Here is a 25,922-nt window from a genome sequence, read left to right as displayed (position 1 = left end):
GGAAACCAATTCTCAGAAGTTAATTTATTCTTAGTTGTATAAGAGGTAACAGTAAAACTGAAATTTAAATTTGTATTTATTAGAAGTTATGTCTTTCTTCTTCATCTTGTCACTAGAAAAGCTTAGAAGTCCCTTCTTTGGGGCGACATGTTGCTTGACTTTAAGAGATATCACCCTAAAACACCGCTCAGTGCTCCATTTCCTAGAAATATCCACCCATCTTCTCATGCAACAAATATCTGAATACTTGATAGAGTCAAAGTGCAACACTAAAGATGGTAAATAACAAGGTGGGCACATCAGGCCTTCCTAAAAGTCGCTCATATTTCTTTGGGATGCTGATTATTCACTTTATAGACAATAATATAATCATTTAAATTTAAGCAATATGAGGAAAATCCAGAACATAATAATGAAGCCATATGGTTCATACAGGATAAGAATAATGCAGCTCATTAAATTAGAAATAGTTTCCACTTGATTTAAGCCTTCAGTGGAGTAATTCATTGCAATGACTTCTAGAGACACAGAGAGAAAACACTGTTAATTCAAGTCTTTAAAATAAACAAGCGATGATGAAGTAAGCTAATTTTCTACATTCAATCATCTGCATGCCACCCTCAAGATTTCCGCTGGATCTGTGTATCAGTTAGCATTTTCTTAAATTAGTTTCTATTTATTGGTTTGAAAATATTTTAAAGGAAACTTTATATTGCTACATTAAAGAAAAGCCAATAGATAACACTTTCCATAAATAGAAAGTAACTACAAAAATGCAAAAAATGAAACAAAGGTTATGCATCTTAAGTAGATACCATAGCAATGAAAAGCTCTGAGCCTGCAGTCGATCCGCTCTTTGTTCCAAAGGAAGACTAGCAGCTGCTGGACAGGTGTTAAAGACCTACTAGTTCCAAACTAATCTTTCTCATGGAAATAATGAGAAGGACTGAAACAAAACCTGAGTGGAAGTAATTTTGTGACATCTGCTAAAATGTACTAACCACTTCCCATGTGTCAGCTATTGTGCTGAGCACTGAAGACTCATTTCAGGAAAGTAGTGAAGACAACTGTATGAGAGAACTGTAAAGGAGTGAAAATATTATAATATACACTATATGTAGACCAGTAGGGAAAGGTGCCATTTTTAAGTCACAAGAGGGGCCCTGTTTCAGGATTTCTAGAAGGTGTACAGCCCACTGTATGCTGTGTTTGATTTCTCCTTTCCTTTGGTGAACATCAGTTGACAAATAGCAATCTCATAAGGAATGGAAATCTGGGAGGTACTTGAAGAACAGGACACAGTAGCAAAATGTGCTACGATGTGGACTGAATAAAGGGTGAACCAGAAAGAATGTTATAGACTTGTCTAATCCTTTCTTTTATAAGACAGGCCCATGATTCCTTAAAATTAGAGGCTAAATTAAGATCTAAATTGGACCTCCCAAAGTCCCATCCAATAATCTTTATAACTTACTATTTTCAGAGTCAAGGGTATTCACATTGGCTCCCAAAAGATATCTAGAGCATTCTCAATGATTCTCAGTTCCAAGAAGAAAGGAAGGAAAGAGGGAGGGAGGGAAAAGAAAAGGAGGGAAGAAGAGAGGGATGAAAGGAGGGAGGGAGGAAAATTCTTGTGTGGTCGATCATTTCCACATTTTTAAAAAGGTTGAAAGGGAAGACATTTAGCATAAGACAAATGTATATTATGTCATCTAAGTAAGCCTCTGTAATGAGCAATGTTAGAAGACTCACTGAGAAACACTTATACAAAAATAAGCATGAAAGCATGAACCGCTTACTGTGGTTCTCAAAACAGCTTCCAAGGTGACCGACACAAAGCATTTTCTGTAGATGCTACAGTTTAACATGCAACAGGCATGTTTTATGTTTTCTTGCAATGCTCTTTGGCACATTACTGAAACTTTCTTTAAATATGGAAACAGGAGGCAAGAGGAAACCTTAGAATATTTCCCAGCCATCCCTGCCTTTTGTAAATGGGTAGTTTATTTTATTGCCTCATTCTTCTTAACATTTGCACAGTTTTGAAACTAAGCATGAGGGAATTTACAGTTTCCTCCATTTTTCAAGGTTGATAATCACTGTGGCATATTAGGTAAGAAGGAAAGCCTAAAGTATTTTTTTTAACCTCACAGATAGATTATCAGCATAGAATTTGGGAATGGAGGACAGTAGTTTTTGTGAAATAAGTAGCTTGCTGAATTCTCCCGTACAGGATTCTGTGATAGATGAGATACAAATCATTGTTTCAGCTGTACTGTATTCCATTTTTTCCTGGTTTTTGTTTGTTTTTGAGACAGGGTCTCGCTATGTAGCCCAGGCTGGCCTCAAGCCTGCAGTGATCCCTCTGCCTCAGCCTCCTGAGTGCTGGGACTGCAGCTGTGTGCCACCACGGCTGGCTCCTTCCTGGTTTTGGCTAGTAAATAACAGTTGATATTCTAATGGTGTTCTTTTTCAGAATTAGAAGCAATGTCACATTTTACTAACCAATGACACAGTTTAGTAAGGCATCTTGTTCAGACTTCAGTTTCATTAAAGGTTCCCCCAGGGAATCTAAAACATATTGCTTTGAAATTGAAAACTATAGATGATCTTGTATCTGATTTCTTACAATTCAAAGGTTTCAGTGACCGATCTGGGACACAGCTGCAGGCTAAGCCCCAAGTCCGAGCCTTTCCTGGGAGCGAAGACTGGTGACCATACCTGTGCAGCTTCAGAGTGACAGTCCCGTACACAGTGGCAAAACCCAGAAGGCGGGCCCATCTCAGGAGGACACAGCGGAGTGTGCTTGGCTCAAAGTACAAAATAACAACCTGTGGGTGCAGACAGAAAGAAAGAGGCCTTTAGGGTCAGCTGACGACACAGACTACAGCCAGTACTTCATGAGCTGATTGTTTTATATATGTGCATTTTGATCTAAGCATACACGCTTTCAAATCATTATTTGAAATGTTACTTTGCTCATTGTTCAGATCGAAGAATTAGAGACTCTATTACTTTCATTAGAATATGAATTCTTTAATTCTAACATGGAGGAGCCTCTGTCAACTAAGTCTTTAGTGGGTGCAAATTTCCCTCTCCTCACTTCCCTGCACAGGCCGGCCGGGGGGCTGGTTCCCACTGCGGTGAGCCCACGCGTCCCACCTCCACGTGTAGCCCTACCTTTCCCGGTCTGAGAGCCCTAACTAGATCACTTCTCTCACACTGCACGCCCCGACACAGAGAGGCAGGCAGGCCGTTCTTGGGACTGGAGGAGAGGGGCAGTGTTAGCCCTGCCCCACAGCTGCCAGCGGTGCCCAAAAGTGTCACTCAGGGTGGGAGGAGCGGTGTGCTTTCTGTCAGGATGAAACAATAACACCACTGCTTCCCGGACTATTTGGAAGTGTAATGTAACAGAATGGAGCAAACAGTCAAAACCAGTTAGTGAATATTGAGTATTGAATAGTTATTAGAAGAGTTGATTTATTTGTTCTTTGTTCCAAAAGTTACCTTTTTCATAGCAGTATAATTATACACCATTATTTCAATGAATTATTTTCTGATCACTTCAGTCATCCTTCTTTTAAATTCCTTTAGTCACTTTTTGACTGGGTACCTTTTATACCATATCTCATATTATAGTTACGGTTGTGTCTATGACTCAAAATGTAAAACTGGAGAAGGCCATGCTTTTCTATATATTTCATATGCTTTACAAACGGAAAATGTATATGGATTAAATATTTACTCAATGATATATCTCAGCTAATTTTTAAAAGAAAACATTATCTTCAAAATGCAACTATTTTTTTTTTAAGTAGGAAGATATTTATTGATAGGAAAGCTCCTGGGGGGCAGGAGGGGTCCCGAGTGGGCAGCCTGGGACCCCACTTTACAGAGGAGTTTAGAGGGTGAAACCCACATGGGTACAGGTGGGCCCCAGCCGTGATCATCCACTAAGGTCACAGGTGCAGTCACTCAGGTGATGGTGGCCGGTTGGGAAGCGAGTCACATTGCAGGCACACGAGGATTTTCAGTAAGGGTGGGGGTCAGGGATATTTCCTGGAGAGGCTGGGTTAAGAACTTGACCCCCCCACCCAGGTGATTGATACCTATTTAGAATATAGATCACTGCTATTTATCCCCAGGGGAAGCACAAGGGTGTGTAGTTTCTCTCCTTTTATAATTCTGGCCTTCAGTGAATGTGCCTTGGGCCACAATTGTCCTCCATGCAGAAGGCCCAGCCCTGTATAACCAACCAGCTGTAATTTCTATATCTAACTTCGCTGTCTACAATACCAAGAGCCCCCATAACCTTCCAGCGAATCCCCTTGGCTTGGGTTGGTCTGTCCCTTTCTGTGCGTACAGCCAGGAAGTCTAATTGATGTGGTGCTGTGGTGTGTTTCACCTTTGTCCTGGCCTTCTCCAGGACTTAGCCCTATTTGCCTGCCTATAATATTTCTACCTAGCTCATCTATCTATAATATTCCCCCCTCTGAAGAAGTATTTTGAACTGCCATGAGGGGGTAAGGGGCAATGACTGCTCGAGCTACTTCAGGCTGAAGGGTGTCGTTGTTGTGGTTGACAGTCAGGGATACCCTTCAGAAGGTCTATCTAAAGGTCCTCCATAGGTGTCACACATTTCCATCATGGGTAGGCGTATAGCTTTGAGTCTGGAGGAGACAAGGCCAGAAAGACAGTTAAGTATACATGGGCCGAACAATAAGATCAACAGAAATATTATGAGTATAGCCCACAGATGTTTCCACCAGGAAGAGCTAGCAATAGCCTTCCACAGGGAGGATAAGGAGAAGTCCCAGGGAACTTCAGAATCCATCATAGAAGTCATTCAGCAGTTATGAGTTGTTTACAAGGTCAATCTGGTGGATCCCGGTAAAGAATCCTAGCACTTTCGTCAGATGGAGGTGTTTCACTAAAAGACTATTCCATACTAAGATGGACATGTAAGTGTTACAAAGAAAATATCATCATGATTGTCATGCTAAAATACTATGTGTAGCTCTTGATCTTAAGTTTCTCTATAATACATAACTGTTGTCTGTTAACATTCTGCAGGGATTCAACTACTAAAACCACCATGGTTGGTAAGAAATAACAGCCCTCTAACTGTTCTTTATACTTCAAAAGTGCTTGATGTTTTAACTATTATAATAGTTAAGCTCACTGCTCCTACTGAAATACTTATGTCACTGATCTTCTCTTCTGGGTGTTCAACAACTAAAGTTTGGAGACTAAAACTAGAAAGGTAACTGGGCTATGAGGACAGCCAATATTTTGGCCCTGGCCCATCAAGGTCAACAAAAATGCAGGACATGTGGGAACCTTTTCTACAGAATCCTACATCTTTGGTAAGTCACTCAACCTCCTCTGCAGGGCGATTGCTGGGCACTAAAATACAACATTTGATGGACTTATCAGATACCTACAGAGTGTCAGCAACATCTCACATAACTTTCTCCAAAATGAGCCATATTTTCAGTCATAGAATAAGCCTTAAAAAAACAGCAAGCAGTTTGTGAAATGATCTCATGCATCCTGTCAGATCACAATGGAATGAAGCTAGAAACCAATAACAAAAGGAACCATAGAAACTCCACAATCATATGGAGCTTGAATAAAACACTTTTTAATGATTGTGAGTCATTGGCGATATTAAAGGAGAAATGTAAAAATTCCCAGAATCAAATGATAATAGAAACACAATGTATCAGAATCGGTGGGACACAATGAAAGCATTCTAGGAGGGAAATTTATATGGCACATTAGAAAAGCAGAGTGATCCCAAATAAACAACCTAATGATAACGATGCATTTCAAGGTCCTAGAAAAAAGATCAAACCTAAAGGCCGTAGAAGGAAAGAAATAATAAACATCAGAACAGAGTTAATGAAATGGAGACTAAACAAAACAAAGAATCAATGAATCAAAAAATTGGTTCTTTGAAAAGATAAACAAGACTGATAAATCTTTAGCCAAACTTAACAAAATCAAGTGAAAAAAAAATCCTAAATTAACAAAATTAGAGACAATAAAGGCTAAATTACAATCAACACCACTGATCCAGAGGATTATTAGAAATTATTTTAAAAACTTATATTCCAATAAGTTGAGAAATGTAGAAGAAATGGATAAGTTCCACGTGATTTCCCCAAATTGAATCTCAAAGATATAAAAACATAAACAGATCAATAACAAGTAGTAAAATTAAAATAGTAATAAGTACTCTCCCAACTAGGTAAATCCAAGGACCCCACTGATCTTCTGCTGAATTTTATCAGACTTTACAGAAGAATTAACATCAATGCTCCTCAGACTTTTCCACAAAATAAAGGAAAGGGATGCTTCCAAATTCTTTCTATGAGAAGCCAGCATCACCCTCATACTGAGACCAGATAAGAACTCAACAAAAAAAGAAAACTACAGACCAATATCCTTGCAGAACATGGATGCAAACATGCTCAATAAGATTCCTGCAAACAGAACTCAACAACACAGAAAAAAGATCATACACCATGATCAGGTTGGTTTCCTCCCAGGAATAGAAGGCTGGTTTAACATATATAAATCAATAAACATAATACACTACATAAATAAAACTGAGGCTAAAAGAACCATATGGTCATCATAATAAACGCCAAAAGAAAAAACCCACTGAAAAATTCAACTTTTCTTTATGATTAAAAAAAAAGTCCCCAAAGAAAATAGCTATATATGACAAACCCATAATCAACATCATACTAAATGGGGGGAGATGGAAGCGTTTCTTTTGCTTTGTCTACTTCCATGAAACTGATGCCGAGAGTCAGTGGAAAGGGCTTACTGAATAATCTGCTGAATGAAAGAAAAAAATAAAGCTACGGGGAGAAGGTACAGCTGAGCATAACTAATGTGTGAGGCAGGGAACTTGATCATTCATGGGAAGAGAAGAAGGAAGATGCTGAATCAAGGAAACACCAGGCAGCTGATCATCTGTTGAGGCAGAAAAGAATCAAATGTCAAAGACACGTGAACATTTTAAGCCCGGGCGATTTGGAGAAGGGTCATCTGGCTTGAAATGAAACAGAAAAAAGGAAAGGATGTGTGAGTTTGAGGAAAATGGTGGCACAGTGATACCCCGGTTCTCAGTGGCACCAAGATCGAGCTTTCCACTACTCAAACAGTGAAGTTTGAAACATATCTGCTCAGGGTTTGTAACTGTGCTCCACAGTCAAAGCAAAACTCTGACCTGCAAAAACCTGTATGGGCTGAGAGTGATCAGACCACAGCCTGCTGCAGACACAGTGGTGACGCTGCCGTCAAAGCGCCACCCTCAGCCAGACAACATACAGGGCCTGTGCGATGCCTGGGCCTCAGAACCAATGCTGTGGTCCCCTTATTTCTTATGGGAAAAGTATGCTCAGTTCTCCAACTTTTCAGTGTTCGAACCTGAACTGGGAGAAAACTGAGCTTGACCACTGAGGCATCAGTGTCCTTCTAACAAGAAGCTTCTTGGCCTCATCCTTCACACCAGGGGCCGGCATCCCTGGCTGTCCCACGCCCCAAGACTAGGTGAGCTCCCCGTCTTGTTTCCGTGCTGCTTACTGGCCTTGTGCACTAAGGTTCCCCTGCACGCATCAGCTCTGCCTTGAAATAATCCCTGTAATTCACTGCCATCACATCTCCTCCTAGCTAGTTTATAAGAGACATATGGGCAGGGTTAAAACTAAGTTATTCCTAAGTGCATGTCCATTCCTTACAATAGTACTTGGAAATAACACATAACTAATACACACATGTGCAAGGACTGGGATTTTAAAAAGAAAGAAAAGGAAGTGATGAGGGGAAGGAGAGAATAAATGAAGGTGGAAAAACACAGTAAGCTCATTTCTGGCTATCCCTGTATAAAAGACCTGTACAATCTCCAGTTCAGATCAAGGTTTTAGTAGTTAAGGTGCTATGTAATGAGAGGAAAACAAAACTCAAAATGAGACTCAGTGTCTTTCAAATCCCAATATTTAACCTTTTCTTTTTGTTAAATATAACAAATGTAAACATAGAGCTTAACAAAACAACTATAAAATACATCCTCTTCCCCAAATCCCAAGTTGATAGGATTTTATAACAGACCTTAGTAGAACAAATGTAAAAAAGCTAAGCCACTATGCTGAATAATTTATGAATGATGATAACTCTACTGATATCACACCAACAGCTGTCATTTTCACATTAACAGTAGCTACTATTAGGGTTTGACTGCTCCCCACTCCAACGCTCAAGTTCATTTAATTGCCATTGTAACAGCATGAAGAAGTCGGCCTTATAAGACACAAGTGTGCCATGAGCGCATGGTCACCATGAGGTCATTATGGGAGAGAGACTGGGGCTGGTCATCATAGGAGTGGCTCTTGATAAAATGATGAGGTTAGCTTGGTTTTTCTCTCTCTCTAGTGAGTGTTTGCTTGCCTTTCTGCCATGATATAATGCAGCTTGGAGGCCCATGCCAGATGCCAGGGCCTTGTTCTAGGCTTTCCATCATCCAAACCTGTGTGCCAGAGGAACTCCTATTGCTTGTAGTTACCTAGTCTGTGGATTCTGCTGTAGCAGCAGAAGATGGACTAACAGTTACCCATGTCCACACACATGCTGATCACCCTGCTAGATATATTACCTATGTTAGGGTTAAGGGCAATCTTTACTATCTTCACTTTAAAGAACTAGAGAGTAAACTTTAATGGGGTATCTAATTCCCCCTGGTTACCAAAATAGTCAAGTCTTTACATCAGAAACCACAGTAAGTTCCTTTACTTGAAGGATTCCTGAAGACATAATTTCAAAGAACATATTCCAGGGGAAACCTATCTCCATTTTCCGTGCAATGCTAGAGGCTAAGATATTGTATCGAATATGTGGGAAGCAGGATGTAGTATGTCACTCAGTTCACCCATAGCCTAAGGCCTGAGGAGCACACATAGGTGCTGAATGAATGAATACTGGGTACAACAGATAAGGCCTGTAAAATAAGGCACCCTATGTTAGAATGACAAAAAAGATGGTTATGATTCATATCTAGATGTTCCCCGGGACCATAATGCACTTAAAGGAGGAGCTTAGGAAGGTGATTGAGTTATGGGGGCTGACAGCTGACTTGCTAGTGAGATGGGGTCTGGTCAGAAGAGGTGGGCGCTGGGGGCATGGCCTCGAAGGGTGTATCCCCTCTCCACCCCCGGCTCTCTGTTTCCGGTCTGCAATGCCATGCCTTAGATTCAGCTGACTATGGACTGAAACCTCTACAAACTGTGAGCCAAAATAAACCTCTCCTCTTTTAAGTTGCAGGTGTCAGATATTTTGTCCCAGCAACGAAGAAAACAACTAAAACCTATTCAGGTTGAGCAGCAGAAAGCGTCACACCAAATCGATGTTTTTTCCTCTAGCACTGCCGAGAAGATTGTTCCTCTACTCTCTGACAGTAAGGCCTAAGGGAGACAGTTAACATACTTTTACAGACATTTTAAGGACTTTTGGTAAGCCATAGACATTTTTTCCATAAGCTAACAAAATTCAATCAGCTGATTGTAGTTATGGGATACTGTAGGGTATGAATTTCTAAAAGACACTGCTGTGATGGAGACAGATTTCTGAACCTCATCCTCCTGTACCAGCATATCTGCCAGACTACTGTCGTACCCCATCAAATGTGATGCTTTAAAGCACACTTTGAAGTCTGTTTCATCATGCACACTCTGGATACTCAACAGAACTAGGAGAGCTTGGGGACAGGACAAACAAATATAAGACTATTCATTAGGCTTCTCAAATGTGTGCAGAATGCAACAACTTATTAGCAAGAATAGACAAAGGAGGATCAGAGACAGAAACTGTTGGTCCTCAGTAGACACAAGACCCAAGGCTTTTGAAGAGAAACGCTCTGGAGGCATGTTGGCCAGAGGCCAACAGAGTCTGGTGCCCTCCCCGAAGCTGCTCAAGTGAAAGGTGGCAAGCTCATGTTTCCTGCCTGGTATTTGAAGAATGTGAGCAATAGTGTTGATCACAGCAGTTCCACTTTGCTAACCCGCTCATGCAGTGTGATTTGCTTTAGTTCAGTAAAACTGGTTGTGAATTAAATCACTTTTATGGGTGAATGAGGCATAATAGTCCCTGCAGTTTTAGCAAGGGTTGTAAGAACAGTTTTATTTGTAAAACAATTTACTGGGTACTAGGAAGCAAGGTAACAGATGTTTGCAGGATTTTTGTTGATGTCTGGGGATTTAGGGATTCTTTCTCCCACATCTACTACTCCTGACGAAGATAGTTTGCTAAGCGACCATCCATGCTGAACGGTGAGGAATTAGAGCCTGTGTGTTATCTCAGGGGAGGACAACACACCAAAGTAATCCTTGAAAGTATCTAATATTAAAACCTTGTATTGAATCCATCTAATTTAGCTATCTTTTGAAGTAGGAGGCTAAGAATGAGTCATTTCGGCAAAACTATATACATTAAAAGTACTTACAGACAAGATTATCTTAAAAGGGCCTTTATTCACAGCCCTTCAGTGTGTTCTAAAATTAGTTTTTCTACATTTGCCAAGAGATACTATTCTGTACAAAGGAAATGTTTAGGATGAAAATGCATGCCTTTAAAATTTTTAACTAAAAGTGGATTAAAAACTGCAAAAACCAAAATGTAGTTAAGGCAGTTCATGCAGTCACTACATATGTGAGGGGCTATCATTGTAGTTCTGTATCTTTACCCAACTATAGTCTAAAACTTATAACTCAGAACCAATGAGAAAGAGATGGTAATGGTACCTGCCTCACAAGCACAAGGTCCTGAGTTCAATCCCTGGTACGGAGAGAGAAAGAGAGAGAGAGAGAGAGAGAGAGAGAGAGAGAGAGAGAGAGAGAGAGAGATTTGGGGTTATTGTGATGGTAGATACAATGTGCCTGGTAAATCTGCTTCAAAATTCCCAATATAATACCCTTGAAAACATAGAGAAATTCAAAGGGGTTATACCTCCAAAAACTAATGGCAAAGATGAGAAGCTCTTGAAGTCTTAGTTCTTTGTAGATGACATCAAGCTTATTATTACCATAATTTAAATAAAATGCCATAGGCCTTTTTCTCTTGAGTCAGATGCTCTGCAGCCCCAAAAATAAGTGGGAAAAGTTTTCATTCATACTCCTTAATAGACTTTGTGGTGCCCTTGGGAGGCTGAGGCAAGAGGACTGCCATGAGTTGAAGGCCACCCTGAATTGCATAGCGAGATCACCTTTGGGCATGCCCTGATTGTGCAGGAACTGTTTCTACACTAGCCAGTACTGGAATGGACCCACCCAGTCCATACCGCGATGCCCCCTCCATGTCTCTCTTCCCAGTCCATTCAAGGATTGTAGGTCCAAGAAGCAGGACTGTGAAATGTGGCATGAAGCCTCCTCAGGAGAGGCGCAGCAAGGTGATGACAGAAGTGTCACCGATTCCCTGCCCACGCCCTCTCCTCACACAGGGAATTTGTTGTAGGAAACATGGCACAAAGGGGCTACACATAGAAGCTCCTAGAAAAAATGTCTGTTCCTTTGAAGACAGCATAGATAACAAAATCAGCTTGATCTACGCAGATAATGGGAACATAAATCTAAACCTGTTTGGATGTTTTCAAAAGCTCATGAAGAATTTATGTTCTTCGTAATTACTAAAAAAGCAAAACAACAATAAAAACCTAAAGCTATCACTCTGCTTCCTGTTTTCTCTCCACATGCTCTTATGAGAAAACCCCATATTCTTCAGAGAAAGAAAATACACAAGAAATATGGACTATAGTAAGGAGAATGGGGAGTTTGGTGATCCAAATAGATCATTATGTGTTTCTTATTATAAAAATATTGATATTTTCTAAAATGAGTGGTTAGGCTTTATCTCAAAACATTACTGTAAATGCATGATAAGAAAAATTTAGAATAATATAAATGAATGAACTATGTTATTTCTGTGCACATGTGTAATGTCCATACCATCTCACAATGTCAACAGTGTTGACAATGATTCTTCATAATATCTTTCTAGTATAATATAGTATTCTTTATAGTACGTTATAGTATCAGGTATGTATCCATGTCTTAGTATTTTGTACTTTTAATATAATCAGGAAAAAAAGTTAATTTAAAATAAGAAACTACTACAAGAGCTCAACAAATAGTAAAAAAATATATTTGTCTCATGATGCTGTCAAACTAGCATCAGTTCTTTTTATTTTTGTGCCGGGGATTGAACTTGGGTCCCTGAGCTTGCACAGCAGGCAGCAAAACCACTGAGCTAAATTCTCGGCCCTAGCATCAGTTCTTAAGCTTTAGGGATAAGGTGATTTTGTTAGGTACCACATGTTAAGGTTGAATAGCTGAATAAATTTACAGCTTTTAGAAATAATAGAAGTATGTCTAGGGCAAAATAATCCTAGGAATTGCTTTGTTCTGTTGTGAAGCAATGCACAGCGAGGCAGGGCCTCTGCAGGTGATGGTGCAGTTTGTGTGTTGCACACTAGCAAGGGTGCTTTCAATACTTTGGTTGTCTAGTCTGTATTTATCCCAGCCATTTTCTTTCAGATGACAGTAAAGTGACTTGAGGGATGGGTGTAGTTTATGCAAAAAGTGGTGCCCTATGTGGGCACAGGGACCATATCTCTCCCAGGAAAGGGGCTGAGAGCCACACATCTCAAATGTGCCTGTGCCGAGGAATCACCAGGAGATCTCAGAAAAGCAAACCGTGCTGGCAGGTTTGGGGTAAAACTGATGATTCTGTGTTTGTGACAAACTCCCAGGGGATGTGGATCCAGCTGGTGCTCAGGCCAATTCCAGCAGCACAGGCTGGCTGACATCAGCGAAATACAAGAGGGAAGCCCGACAGAACAGTAACTAAGTCTTTCAGTTTGATCCAAGATGATAACAGGAACATAAATTTAAAACTTTTGGAAGTTCCTCTAAAATGTGACTAAAGATGTAGTTTATTTGTGAGCTACAATAACTCTTAGAGGTGAAAAATCTCTCTTGGGAAATGGACATGATAAGAAGCAAATGAGCTCTGAATACGTTCAATGGTTTACTGGTTTAGGCTTCTTCTGTTTTTTATAACAGACAAAAAACAGTACAAGAGTTGACAGAGTAGCAGTGAAAGACCACTAGAAACTAGAAGGCTTTACACAACTTTATCCAGATCACAAAATATTTGTAACAGACACCATTAAAAGATTTGTTTTGATTGCTGCAGAATGATATGCCTTGTTTAGAGCTAAATAAACACATACACACAGAATCAATTTATTGGCCTAAGAAATAAAACTGTATCTAAATGAGGCAAGGGAGAGCTTTGCTAAAACAAAAAATATATTAAAATTAAATAAAATTTGTTTTTGAATGAATGCAAATATATTAGTTCTCTACCGGTCAGAAAGAGAGGGGCTGTAGCACAATGCAGCGGCTAAAACAAGGATTTTTTTTTTAAAACAAGGAATTTTTGAGTTAGTTGCATTAAACTCCCAGCAAGGCCCGACCACTAATGAGACAGACAACCCTAGACAAATCCTCTGAACTCTCTGGATGTTAATTTCTGCAACAGTTTAATGAAGAAACTGTTTGTGGATGCACTCAATAAATCACAGAACAATGGAGAAATGCAATTTATTGCTAAGGTGTAAGAATTATTTTTGATTTTTTTGATATTTTTGAGTTAACCATCTTTTTAGCCTTCTATGTACACTGTCAAATATGAACAGAAAAGAAGATTCTGCAGCGGAGTTGAGAAGGAAGTACACAGTGAGACAGGCAACGCAACCCAAGCTTCCTTCAGCAGAAGCAGAAACGTGATGGATAGAGGCAGGGGAACCAATGTGTGTTTGTTATGCATTTTTTGTAATAAATAACCATAGCCATTTAAAATAATACTCATTTCTTAGCCATAGGTTCAGCAGGTCAGCAATCCAGGAGCTGGGGGCCTGAGTCTCTCACAAGACCACTGTCAGGTTATTGGTTAGAGTGGGAGTTCCATCTGAAGGCTCAACTGGGAAAGAGCACCTTTCTAGGCTCTTGTGTTTGCTGGGGAGGTCGGCTCCCCATGGGCTGGAGAAATGTACCCCTTCTTCTTTGCTGGCCAAGGCTGCTCAGTTCCCTGCAGTGGAACTCTCCAACATGGCAACCTGCTCACCAAAGCCAAGGATATGGAAGTTGTAATCTTTTGTAACTTCATCACGGATCACCATCTTCTCAGTGTTGATGTGTGTGATTGATTAGAAAGAATCAGGTGTAGCCCCCAGATGCCTGACATATTGCTATGAAATTTAATGTTTGTCTTACAGGTTTCAATTTTGCTTTGGTCCTATTTCTCTTTATCTTTTTCCCTACTCATTTCTTTGGAATAGGAATTTTTACCCTGTGTCACAGTATCTTAGAAATGTGGAAACTCTGTTTTGGGTTTTACAGGCGCTCATAGCTGAGTTTGCCTATAGTCTCAGATTCTTTGGACTTGGAGTTTGGACCAGTACTGGAACAGTTCACACCGTGAGTCCTGGAGATGGATTGAATGCATTTTGGATTATGAAACAGACATGATTTTTCGGGAGTCAGAAACAGTATCCTATATCATGGATCTGGATCAGCCCATAAAAGCCCATTTCTACAAGGCTTTGTCCCCAGCCTGGTACCATTGGGTATTTGGTACTTAGTACTATTATACTCTTAGGTACAGTGGAAACTTTAAGAGGTGATGCCTAGTGGGAGGTCTTCCAATCATTTGGGATATGTCTTTGGAAGGGACAGTAGGGCTCCAGCCTCTGACTCTTCCTTTCTATTTCAAATCCAGACCATGAGCTGAGTGTCTTTGCTATGCCAAGTGATCTGCACCATGATGTTCCATCTAATCACAGACCAAGTGCAACAGGGTGAACTGATTATGGACTAAACTCTCCAATGCTGTGAGCCAAAACAAACCTCTCTTGTTTTATAAACTGATAATCTCAGGTACTTTACTATAGTGATGGAAAACTGACTATGCAATTAGTATCATCCCTATTTTACTTATGAGGAAAAGCTATGGTACAGCTAAGATCAAGAACATACACAAGGCCACATAGCTAGAAGCAGAGTTGAGGTTTAAAGTCATTGTGAGTGTGGAACCCATGCTTTCCTGTCTGCTGTTACACAGGAAACATGGAGAAGGAGGGAAATGTGGTGGTTTTTGCTGGAGACTGGATGTTGTAGAAGGCCTGCTGCCCTAGAGCTATGGCCAACTTTTTCAGTGTATGAAGAAAGAGGAGTTGAGTTGAATAATATTGTTGACATGGTAAAAACACTTTTCAAGTAAAAAGAAGTGAAAAGTATAACTGAAGATAAAGAATGTGGTTCATAAATGGGTAAAAGAATATTTTAAATTTGCAATGATTCATGGGGAGATACTCTGAAAAGTGACATTTCACAGACTGAAAAATGGAGTGAGGCAGATGTAGGCATAATCATGGGAAACCTTAGAGCCAGGGATAGTCCAGTGATTTCCAGCTCTGACTGAGCATCAGAATCACCTGTGGTGGTTTAGAAATACATTCCTTCATGGGACTTTGGGTTCAGAAGGGCCACGGGGTACCCTGACTCAACCTCTCTCTCTCTTTGCTCTTCTCACTCTGTCTCTGTCTCTGTCTCTGTCTGTGTCTCTGTCTCTGTCTCTGTCTGTGTCTCTGTCTCTGTCTCTGTCTCTTTCTCTCTCTCTCTGCGGGGACTAGTTTCCAGCACAGAAGCAAGGCACACATGGAGGAACTGGTATGACCAAAGTTCAGACTAAACCCTGCATAGAGGAACGAAGTATCTGGAAATTACTAAAAAGCAGTAAGAATTCTACTTCTAAAAAACTTTTCTATATGTATACATGCATGCAAAATACTGTATGCAAACAGATACACCCAAGAACAATTGCTACAATATTGCTTGCATGGGCAAAAACAGTGACGCAAACCATTCTTCACTGATAGGAGACAGGTTAAACACTGCAGTTCAGGTTCTCTCCATACAATGAAAAACTATGAAATTTAAAATAATTAAGTAAATCTCATTCTTTTGCTATGAAAACATCTTTGAAAAATTGTTAAATATTAGGAACGTCACAGAGCACTGTTAAAATCTTATTGTTAACATTACATCAAAAGGAATGTCTGTATGCACACTGAAGGGACTATTAAAAACTACGTCGTAGATGGACTGGGGATTAAGGAGGCAAGGAGAGAGTGGGAGATTTTACTCTAATTCAAATGCTTTGGCATTAATTGATAGTTTTTACAATGAGATATATCACTTTTATTATAAAAGAATTTAAAAATGCTTGAAAGAATTCCCAACTGCTTCATCACGATGACTGTAAATGTCTGGCTCTTAAAATGGGTGTGCAGAGTGGTTTCTAAGGGAAAGAATGGAGAAAGCACAGTGTGCAGTATCTATGTGGTGACATTATCAGAGAAGGCAAGATACACAAAAGGACTCAAGAGAAGCCAGCGAATCTTAAGAACCCCACCGCGCAACAAACACAAGGGCAATAGAATTCACAGAAAAAAAGTTGAACTTTAGCATTTTGAGAAGGGAAAAGAGTAATTAACAGAATGATTATAAGCAGAAGCTGCTTTAAAGTTCAGATTTATATGTTGAAGTCCAGATACTCAACATGATCAGATTTGGACACAGGGTTAGTAGGAATCCATTAAGGTTATAGGAGGTCAAAGGGTTGATTCTAATTCCACAGGATTAGCTTTCTTATGAAACGATACGTCAGAGCCTTCTCTCTCCCCGGGTGCATGCATGATGAAGGCCATGTGAGCACACAGGGAGGAGGCAGCTGTCTGCACCTCGAGGACACTGACTGTGATGGCACCTTAGTCTTGGACTTTCACAACTCTGAGAAGATAAAAGTCTGCTCTGAACCAATCTAATATCGGAACCAGAGACTTGAGGCTCAAGGGCTGGGTTAGATACACCGGACTACTTTTGTGGACTCACATGGTCATTTAAAACCATTTGAATCTTCATTTAAAGGATACTGCATTTAAAAAAAATCCTGGGATTCCCACTGCTCTTACAGATAGAGACTTCGGCAGCATATATGGCGGCGCCTGGCCCTCGCCTGACACCGCCTTCCCAGCTGGGCTGTATGCCTTAGCTTGCGCAGTCTCCGCTTCTCCCTGCTGTTTCCCGCAAATAAAGTCTCAGTGTTGCTTGATAAAAAAAAAAGTTCAGATCTCCCCCCCCCCCCCGCCTTCCCCTGTTCTCTGTACCCCTCCTGGTCTTTAGGTAGCCCTGTCCCTGGAAATACCCCGTCTCTTCACTTAGCGCTGCCGCACACCCTTCCCGCGGATAGTCTCATGTAGACATTCACTGGGAAGAAACATCTCTCCGTGCAGAGTCCAGACATTCATAGTAATAGCCTGTCACCTTCCCAATCTGATTGAAGAAAGAGAGCAAAACATAAAACAATAAGTTCCATCAGCCACAGCTCAAACTAAAAGTCTAACGTAGTAGTCATCAAATGACAGTCACAACCAAGCTGGGAAGTTACCACTGTCTGTTCCACTGTCTGTGCCCTACACACAAAGGAAAATGCTGTCAGCCCTCCAATCTGAAGGTCCCACCTCAGGTATTCAACCCTCTATTGACTGAAAATATCGGGAGAAACATTTGTGTCTGGGGCTGCAAGTGCAGCCAGCTCAGTGGTAGAGTGCTTGCTTAGCATGGGAGAGGCCTTGAGTTTGATTCCCAACACTGAAAAAACTACTGTGCCTGTACTAAACACGTATAGAACTTTTCCTTGCCATTGTTCACTAAACAATACAATATAACAAGTATTTACATAACATTTACCTTGTATTGGGTACGATTAGTAATCTAGAAAGAACATATTTTGTTGCTTTTTGAGACAGGGTCTTGTTTTCTAGTTCAGGCTGGCCCTGAACTTACTGTGTAGCCCAGGCTGGCCTTGAACTGTCAGTGATCCTCCTGCCTCAGCCTCCTGACTGCTGGGATAACAGGCGTGCGCCACTGTGCCCAGTGAGATAACAAAGTACACAGAGAATGTGCATAAGTTATGTAAGGAACATGAGCATCTGCCCTGGGTTAGGAGCCCTGGATCCAACCCCAGTAAGCACCAAGGGACAGCTGTACTTCCTGGGGGCCAGAGTGGGACGGTGGAAAGAGAATAGGATTTGGGGACACAAAGACTTCTGTGCCACGTAACAAATGGTGACCTTGAGTCATCTGCTCTGACCATCTCCTCCTTGCCTGGAAAGGTGAATTAATAATTCCTTCCTTCTCTGCTCCCACGGATGAGAAACAGGTATGCACAAGCACTATGCTAACTAAAGCAGTGTAATCATTCCTCCTACATTTTTTCCTTAAAGACTAAGGGGAAACCTTTTTTTTTCCTGTTTAAAGTGAGCATTATGCAATTCCACCCGATCCTTATAAACTCTCTCAATGGCAAATTACCATAAATAATATCAGATTCCTATGATGAGGGAGTGCTTTGCCAGCTCGCTTCAGTCTGACTCACTGCCCCATCCCTTGTGAAAGGACACATTCTTATTACTCAGCTTCAAATAAAAGAAGCTGAAAATAAATATCCAAATGTAACTATAGGTTGCCAGAAAAGCTCTTCAGATTTTCCCAGTAAGCAATAACAAATGGATTTTCTCAACATATTTTTAATCCTACTTCTACTTTCTGGAGATTTCTGTTTAACACATAGCATTACCAATAATAAACACACAGCATTTTTTATTGTTTATTACATACTTAATTTTCTCTTTTTCTAAACCGAAACACTAGGACATAAGTGACTAGCCCAAGAAAACACAGTTTGAAGATGGTAAGGATTTACCTTAAATTTTCAACATTTTCACAGTTTTTGTTTTTTTTTTTGTCACCAAACATTGTGTTGCCTTATTGGCAAAAGTCAAATTACTAATTGACCCAGGACCAAAGTATTTCAAAATTAGTATAATTCATATGGTTAATTCTCTTCTACATTTGGACACAGACTTTCTCCTTGGAGTCTCACTGAATAGAATAAATTCTTATAATTTCTTATCCATAGAAGCATTGCTTGCTGGTGCCTCTTCCTTCAATCCCTGTGCTCATCTATGAATTTAGTGCTTTCCGATTCCTTTCCTGCCTTACCCCACTGCCTTCCACTTTTAGTACCTTGGTGCCTGTACCCTTAGCCATGCTTCGGACCCTGGTACTAACTAGAAATATTCTCAATTGAAATCACTTTCTCGTTCACAAAGGTCACTTTTCCTGCCTTCTCATGACTTTACATGATGGCCCCTGATATTGAATATAATCAAGGTCTTCAGTCTGTTAACTGATCTCCCTACTTTTACACACCCGCCATGTCCTCCTCCTACTGGGTTTCCTCTCTCCCCTACACAGCCCCATCCCATGGCAGATTCTTCAGCAGCATTTCTGCTGTTGTCCTCTGGTACAGCATTTCTATCTGCTGCAACTGGCCTACACAAGTTGCCATTACTATTCCTAGAATCCCAAACCCGACAGAAGACAATATTAGAACTCCCTCAGTGAACATCTACTCACATGTGTGTTTTTTAATATCAGCTGAACCCTCAGCATATTTAAAATCAATTTTGGGGGGGGGTCTGGTCAATTCACTGTTGAACATCCATTCCTTGTACATTTCTTCTAGCAATGGCTTATGAGATTTTTTCTATCTCTTTTTATTTTATTTATAGTTGTACTTTAAGACTATCTTAATTTACCAAAATCTTCCAAGAACAGTATTAAAAACAGTATAAAAGTAGAGTGAGCTCTGGTGCTAATGAAATCCAAGTGACCAGTGTGTGGCTTACACATTCGGCTTTACTCATCAGATTCCTACCTCCTGTCCTGCCTGTGACTTGGCTGGCCACGTTACCTTCTAGGCATGCCTGCCCTTCTCCCTTGACTGTACCTTTATGTTCATTGCCTTGCATTGTGATGCTCTTTCATTATTCTTAGCAAACGTCTACTCATCCTTACCCTTTTTTTTTTTTTTTTTGATACTGGGGATAGAACTCAGGACCTTGCACTTGAGAGGCAGGCGCCAGAACCACTGAGCTAAATCCCAGGCCTATCCTTTGTAAAACTACAACTAGCAGCACATATTAACTGTGCAGGTTAATAAGCTTCATTGTGACAATCATATAGATGCACATGCAGTGCCTTAACCCCACCGACCTTCCACCCTCTTGAACCCTCCCTTCTCACCTCCCTTATCTTTTTCCATCACCCAAAGTCTCTCTTCTTTCAATGTGCTGTCAGGTTTGGTGTTTTTTGGTTTCCACGTGAGACAAAACATGTGAAACTTGCTTTCCTGAATCTGACTTATTTTACTTAACATGATATATGCCAATTCCATCCATTTTTCTGTAGATTACATGATTTCATTTTCTTTCATGGCCGCATAATAATCATATGTGTATATATATCATATATATGTGTGTATATATACATAATATTTTATAATATATATATAATATTTTCTTCATCCATTCATCTGTTGATGGGCACCTAGGCTGACACTGTATCTTAGATATTGTGAATAGACCTGTAACAAACACGGGTTATGCGGTCCACTCTCTCTATTTTTTTTGGAAGCTTTTTATCTAAAGTACAGATCTGATAATATCCCAACCCTGCTTAGCAACCATATTGGCTTCTAAATTTTTTATTGAAGTTTACATTGCTTATGATGGCATACAATTTGCTTTTCTTATATGTATATTTTAAATTCATTAAGTTTATTGGTATATTTTAGGTACACAAATATATGATGACACTCATCAATGGGAATTTGTATCTTTACATGATGTATCCTGGTTCTTATTTCTTTCCCCCTTCCCCTGTCTTCCCGTCAACCCCTCCACCCCTCCCTATTTATAAAGACTTTGTTTCTGTTTTGTCCTTTTCTTATTTTTTTTCCTTTCCCTCTTTCCAGTCCCTTCTTTATTTCCCCAACCTCTCCTTCCCCTTCCCCTTCCCCTTTGGACCTTTTCTTCCTATTTCACATTATCTATTATACATTTTGATCTTTATTTATACTTTCATTTTCTTGCACCAGAGAAACTATTTGGTATTTACACATGTGCGTCCTATTTATTTCACTTAAGAGTATTGTTTCATTGTGCATCCATTTAGCTATAAGTGTCTCTAGTTTCTCATTCTTTATGGCTGAACAGTACTCCATTTTATTAAAAAAACTTCTTTATCCAGTCACCAGTTGATGGGCACTTGGGCTGTTTCCAAGCTTTAGCTATTACAAACTGTGCCTCTATAAACATGGGTGCACATATATTGCTGTGGTATGATGCTTTTAATTCTTTTGGGAAGATACCCAACAGGGAAATAGTTGGGTTGAATGGGACCTTTAATGCTAGTTTTTTGAGGTATCTCCATACTGATTGCCACAGTGGTTTAAAATATGCAAATCAATAAATGTAATACACTATATTAACAAAGCCAAGGACAAAAATAATTTGATCATCTCAATAGGTGCAGAAAAAGCACTTGACAAAATCCAACACCCATTCATGATAAAAAATTGGAATAGATGGTCTTTATCTTAACCTGATAAAAACCATCTATGATAAACCAACAGCCAACATCATACTAAATGGTCAAAACCAGAAATTCTACATGCTAAAATCAGGAACAAGACAAGGATGTCTACTATCACCACTCCTCTTCAATATAGTTCTGGACGTTTTAGCCACAGAAATTAGACAAGAGAAAGAAATAAAAGGAATAAAGAAATGAAATGAAGAAGTTAAATTGTCATTATTTGCAGATGACATGATACTCTATATAGAAGACCCCAAGAACTCCACCAAAAGTCTTCTAGACTTAATAACCAAATTTAGCAGAGTAGCTGGATATAAGACCAACACACAAAAATCAATACTTTTCCTGCACACAAACAACAGACTCACTGAGAGAAGAACTGGAGAAACAATTCCCTTCATAATAGCATACAAAAAGTGAAATACCTAGGAATCAACCTAACAAAAGAAATCAAAGACCTCTACTCTGAAAATTACACCACTCTGAAAAAAGAGATCGAAGAGGCTATCAGAAAAATGGAAACACATCCTTTGCTCCAGGGTAGGAAGAACCAATATAATGAAGATGGCCATACTTCCAAAACTGCTATATGGATTCAATGCAAACCCAAATGAAATTCAAACAGCACATTTCACAGAACTTGAGAAAACAAAAATTCATTTGGAACAAGAAGAGACCCAGAATAGCAAAAGCAATTTTAGACAACATAGACAAGGTAGGGGGTATCACAATCCCCAACTTGAAATTGCACTACAAAGCTGCTGAGATAGAAACAGCATGGTACTGGCAAAGAAACAGACCCAAGGGTTAGGGAACAGATTAGAAGATGCAGAAACAACTCCAGACACACTCAGCCACATCATCTTCGACAAAGGAGCCAAACACCCTCACTGGAGGAAAGATAGCCTCTTTAATAAATGGTGCCAGAAAAACTGTGTTTCAACTTGCCAAAGATTTAAACTAGACTTATATCTCTCACCATGCACTAAACTAAAATCAAAATGGATTAAAGATCTAAATATTAAAACAGAAACACTAAACCATTTGGAAAAGAGGTTAGGTAGAACTCTTGAAGATACTGGCGTAGGAAAAGACTTCATGAACAAAACCTCAGTCACATGAGAAATACTACAAAGAATCAACACTAGGATCTCATCTAATAATATCTAACAGATTCTGTGCAACAAGAGAAACCACCAACAGAGTCAAGAGACAACCCATAATGTGAGAAAAAATTTTTATCAGTTGTTTCTCAGACAAAGATCTACTATCTAGAATCTATAAAGAACTTAAAAAAATCAGACCTCTCAAATTTAAAGACCCCATCCAAAAATGGGCTTCTGAAATGAACAGACATTTCTCAGATAAAAAATAGAAACAGCAAATAAACATATGAAAAATTTTCAAAATCACTGGTCATGCAAGAAGTGCAAATGAAAACAATGCTGAGATTCCACCTCACCCCAGAAAGAATGGGTGTTAACAAGAAATCAACCAATAGGTTCCACTGCTCCCAGCACAGAGGAAGGGGCTTCCAGGCTGCTGTACCACCGTTCCCAGCATAGAGGAGATGAGCCGCGCACGTGCAAAAAGCACTCGCCCAACCCCCTACACCGTCCAAATGAGAAGACACATAAACAAGTCTCAGAACCAAACTTCCAGATCACCTACAGCAGCCCCAAAGGAAAATGAGATGGAACACTCTGATACTCAACCACCTGGAATCCCTGAACTGGCAACAAAAAAGGATCTGGAAAAAATGAAATCAGAAATAATTTCTCAGATAACAGCAGAGATTGTGCTCATAATGCAGGACATAATTAATAAACGTAGAGAGGAACTGAGGAACATGTTGGAATCCCAACATAGGAAAAAAATGGAATCCATAAAACAGATACAAACAGATTTCGAGGAGATTAAAAACTCCACTGAAAGTCTACACAGCAGAATGAGCCAATGTGAAAAAACAATTTCAGACACAGAAGATAAGATTGTAATTAGTGAACAGGAAAAGAAAAATTGCTTCCAAATTGTAAGGGACCACGAGAAATCAATCCAGCAGCTGCTAGATGATGCAAAGAAGAATAACATAAGACTGATTGGAGTCAATGAAGAAAAAGGTGAGAGTGCAGATGACATTAAAAAAATGTTCACAGAAGTGATGGCAGAAAGCTTCCCAGGCAGGGGAAAAGAACTTCACATACAGATAAGTGAGGCATATAGGACTCCAACTAGCCTTGATCAAAAAAAAAATCTACACATAGGCATATAATTGTTAAGATTCCAGAAACACAACAGAAGAACAAAGTTCTACAAGAAGTTAGAGCACAGAAACAAATCACATACAAAGAAAAGCCCATCAGAATCACAGCAGACTTCTCAATGCAAAACCTCAAGGCAAGAAGAGCTTGGAGTGATGTATTTCAAGCCCTAAAGAAAAACAGCCTCCAACCCAGATTGATGTACTCTGCAAAACTATCTTTCAAAATTGATGGAGAAATAAGATACTTTCATGACAAAGAGCACCTTAGGAACTTCATGAATACCAAACCAGCACTCCCAAAAATTTTAGACAAAATCCTAGGAAAAGACAACCCTAAGAATCCCAGCAGGATGAATCCATCAGGCATGACAAGAAATTACATTCAAAGAGGGAGAATCCAACAAAAAGAAAAAGTCATGGCAATGATAACTCAATATGTATCAGTTATAACCATCAATGTTAATGATCTCAATTCACCAATCAAAAGAAATACACTGGCAGAATGGGTCAAGAAGCAAAATCCAACAATATGCTGCATACAAGAAACACACTTAGTTCAAAAAGAAACTCATAGATTGAAAGTAAAACAGTGGAAAACAATACTCCATGTGACAGGAAGCCCCCAAAAAGCAGGAGTAGCTACCCTCTTTGCAGACCAAGTGGATTTCAAACCCATACTGATTAAGAGAGACAAAGAAGGACACTGTATTCTTGTAAAGGGAACAATCCAACTGGAAAAGATGACAATCATAAATATCTATGCACCAAACACTAGTGCACCAAACACTAGTGCACCCAACTATATAAAACAAATACTAATGGATATGAAAAGTTACATATGCTCTAATACAATAGTAATAAGGGACCACACTACCCTACTGTCACAAATAGATAGATCAACTAGACAAAAAATTAGTAATGAAATATTAGAACTCAATCGAAATCTGGAACAAATGAACTTAACAGATGTTTACAGAGTGTTCCACCTGGCAAAATCAGAATACATATTCTTTTCAGCTGCGCATGGGTTGTTCTCCTAAATAGACCACATACTTGCTCATAGAACATGTTTAAGTGAGTACAAAGGAATGGAAGTTATCCCCTGTATATTATGAGACCCTAGTGCAATGAAATTGGAGATCAATAGCAAAAGAAACCACAAAAATTTCATAAAAACATGGAAATTGAACAACACACTTCTGAATAACCAATGGGTCACAGAGGAAATTAAAGAAGAAATCAGACAGTTCCTTCAGTTAAATTGACAATGACAATACAACATATCAGAATCTATGGGACACAATGAAAGCAGTATTACATGGGAAATTCATAGCAGTGAATACTCATATTAGGAAAACAGACAGAGCCTAATTAAACAAGCTCAGTCTGAACCTCAAGCTTGTAGAAAAAGAAGAGCAGGACAAACCCAAAGCTCATACAAGGGAGGAAATTATAAAGATTGGGGCAGAAATCAATTCAATGGAGACTAAGAGAATGATAAAAAAAAAAATCAGTGAAGCCAAGAATTGGTTCTTCAAAAGAATAAACAAAATTGAAAAACCCTTAGTCAACCTTATCAGAAAAAGGAAAGAAAAGGCCCAAATCCATGCAATTAGGAATGAAAAGGGTGAAATTACAACAGACCCAGCAGAAATCCAGAGGATCATCAAACCCACTTCCAGAACCTATATGCCAATAAGATGGAAAACACAGAAGAAATGGACAGATTCCTAGACACATATGAATTACCAAAGTTGAACGAAGAAGACCTAAAACTTCCAAACAACCCAATATCAATGAATGAAATTGAAAACGTAATTAAAACCTTACCAATTGGGCTGGGGATTTAGCTTAGTGGTTCCGCCGCCTGCCTCTCAAGCAGAAGGACCTGAGTTCGATCCCTGGTACCAAAAAAAAAAAAAAAAACAAAAAAGCCCCCCCAAAAACAACTAACCAACTAAGAAAAGCCCAGGTCCTGATGGTTTCACTGCTGAATTCTACAAGACGTTTAGAGAGGAACTACTGCCACTGCT

At 39.6% G+C, this 25,922-nt stretch overlaps 1 protein-coding gene across 1 annotated transcript in view; it reads right to left on the bottom strand.

The window, feature by feature from the left end:
- Gpr158 (G protein-coupled receptor 158) overlaps positions 1-25,922 on the bottom strand; it is a 501,792-nt gene that overhangs the window by 84,804 nt on the left and 391,066 nt on the right. The window contains exon 6 of the mRNA XM_004859910.4: positions 2,722-2,831. Within this exon, the coding sequence (XP_004859967.3) occupies positions 2,722-2,831 (110 nt within the window). The remainder of the gene's footprint in view (positions 1-2,721; positions 2,832-25,922) is intronic.

Source organism: Heterocephalus glaber, unplaced genomic scaffold (genome assembly GCF_053883595.1).
Source record: "Heterocephalus glaber isolate CG9 unplaced genomic scaffold, H.glaber_assembly_v1.0 deba00000768, whole genome shotgun sequence".
NCBI lineage: Eukaryota > Metazoa > Chordata > Mammalia > Rodentia > Bathyergidae > Heterocephalus > Heterocephalus glaber.
This window is presented reverse-complemented; position numbering and strand designations above follow the sequence as displayed.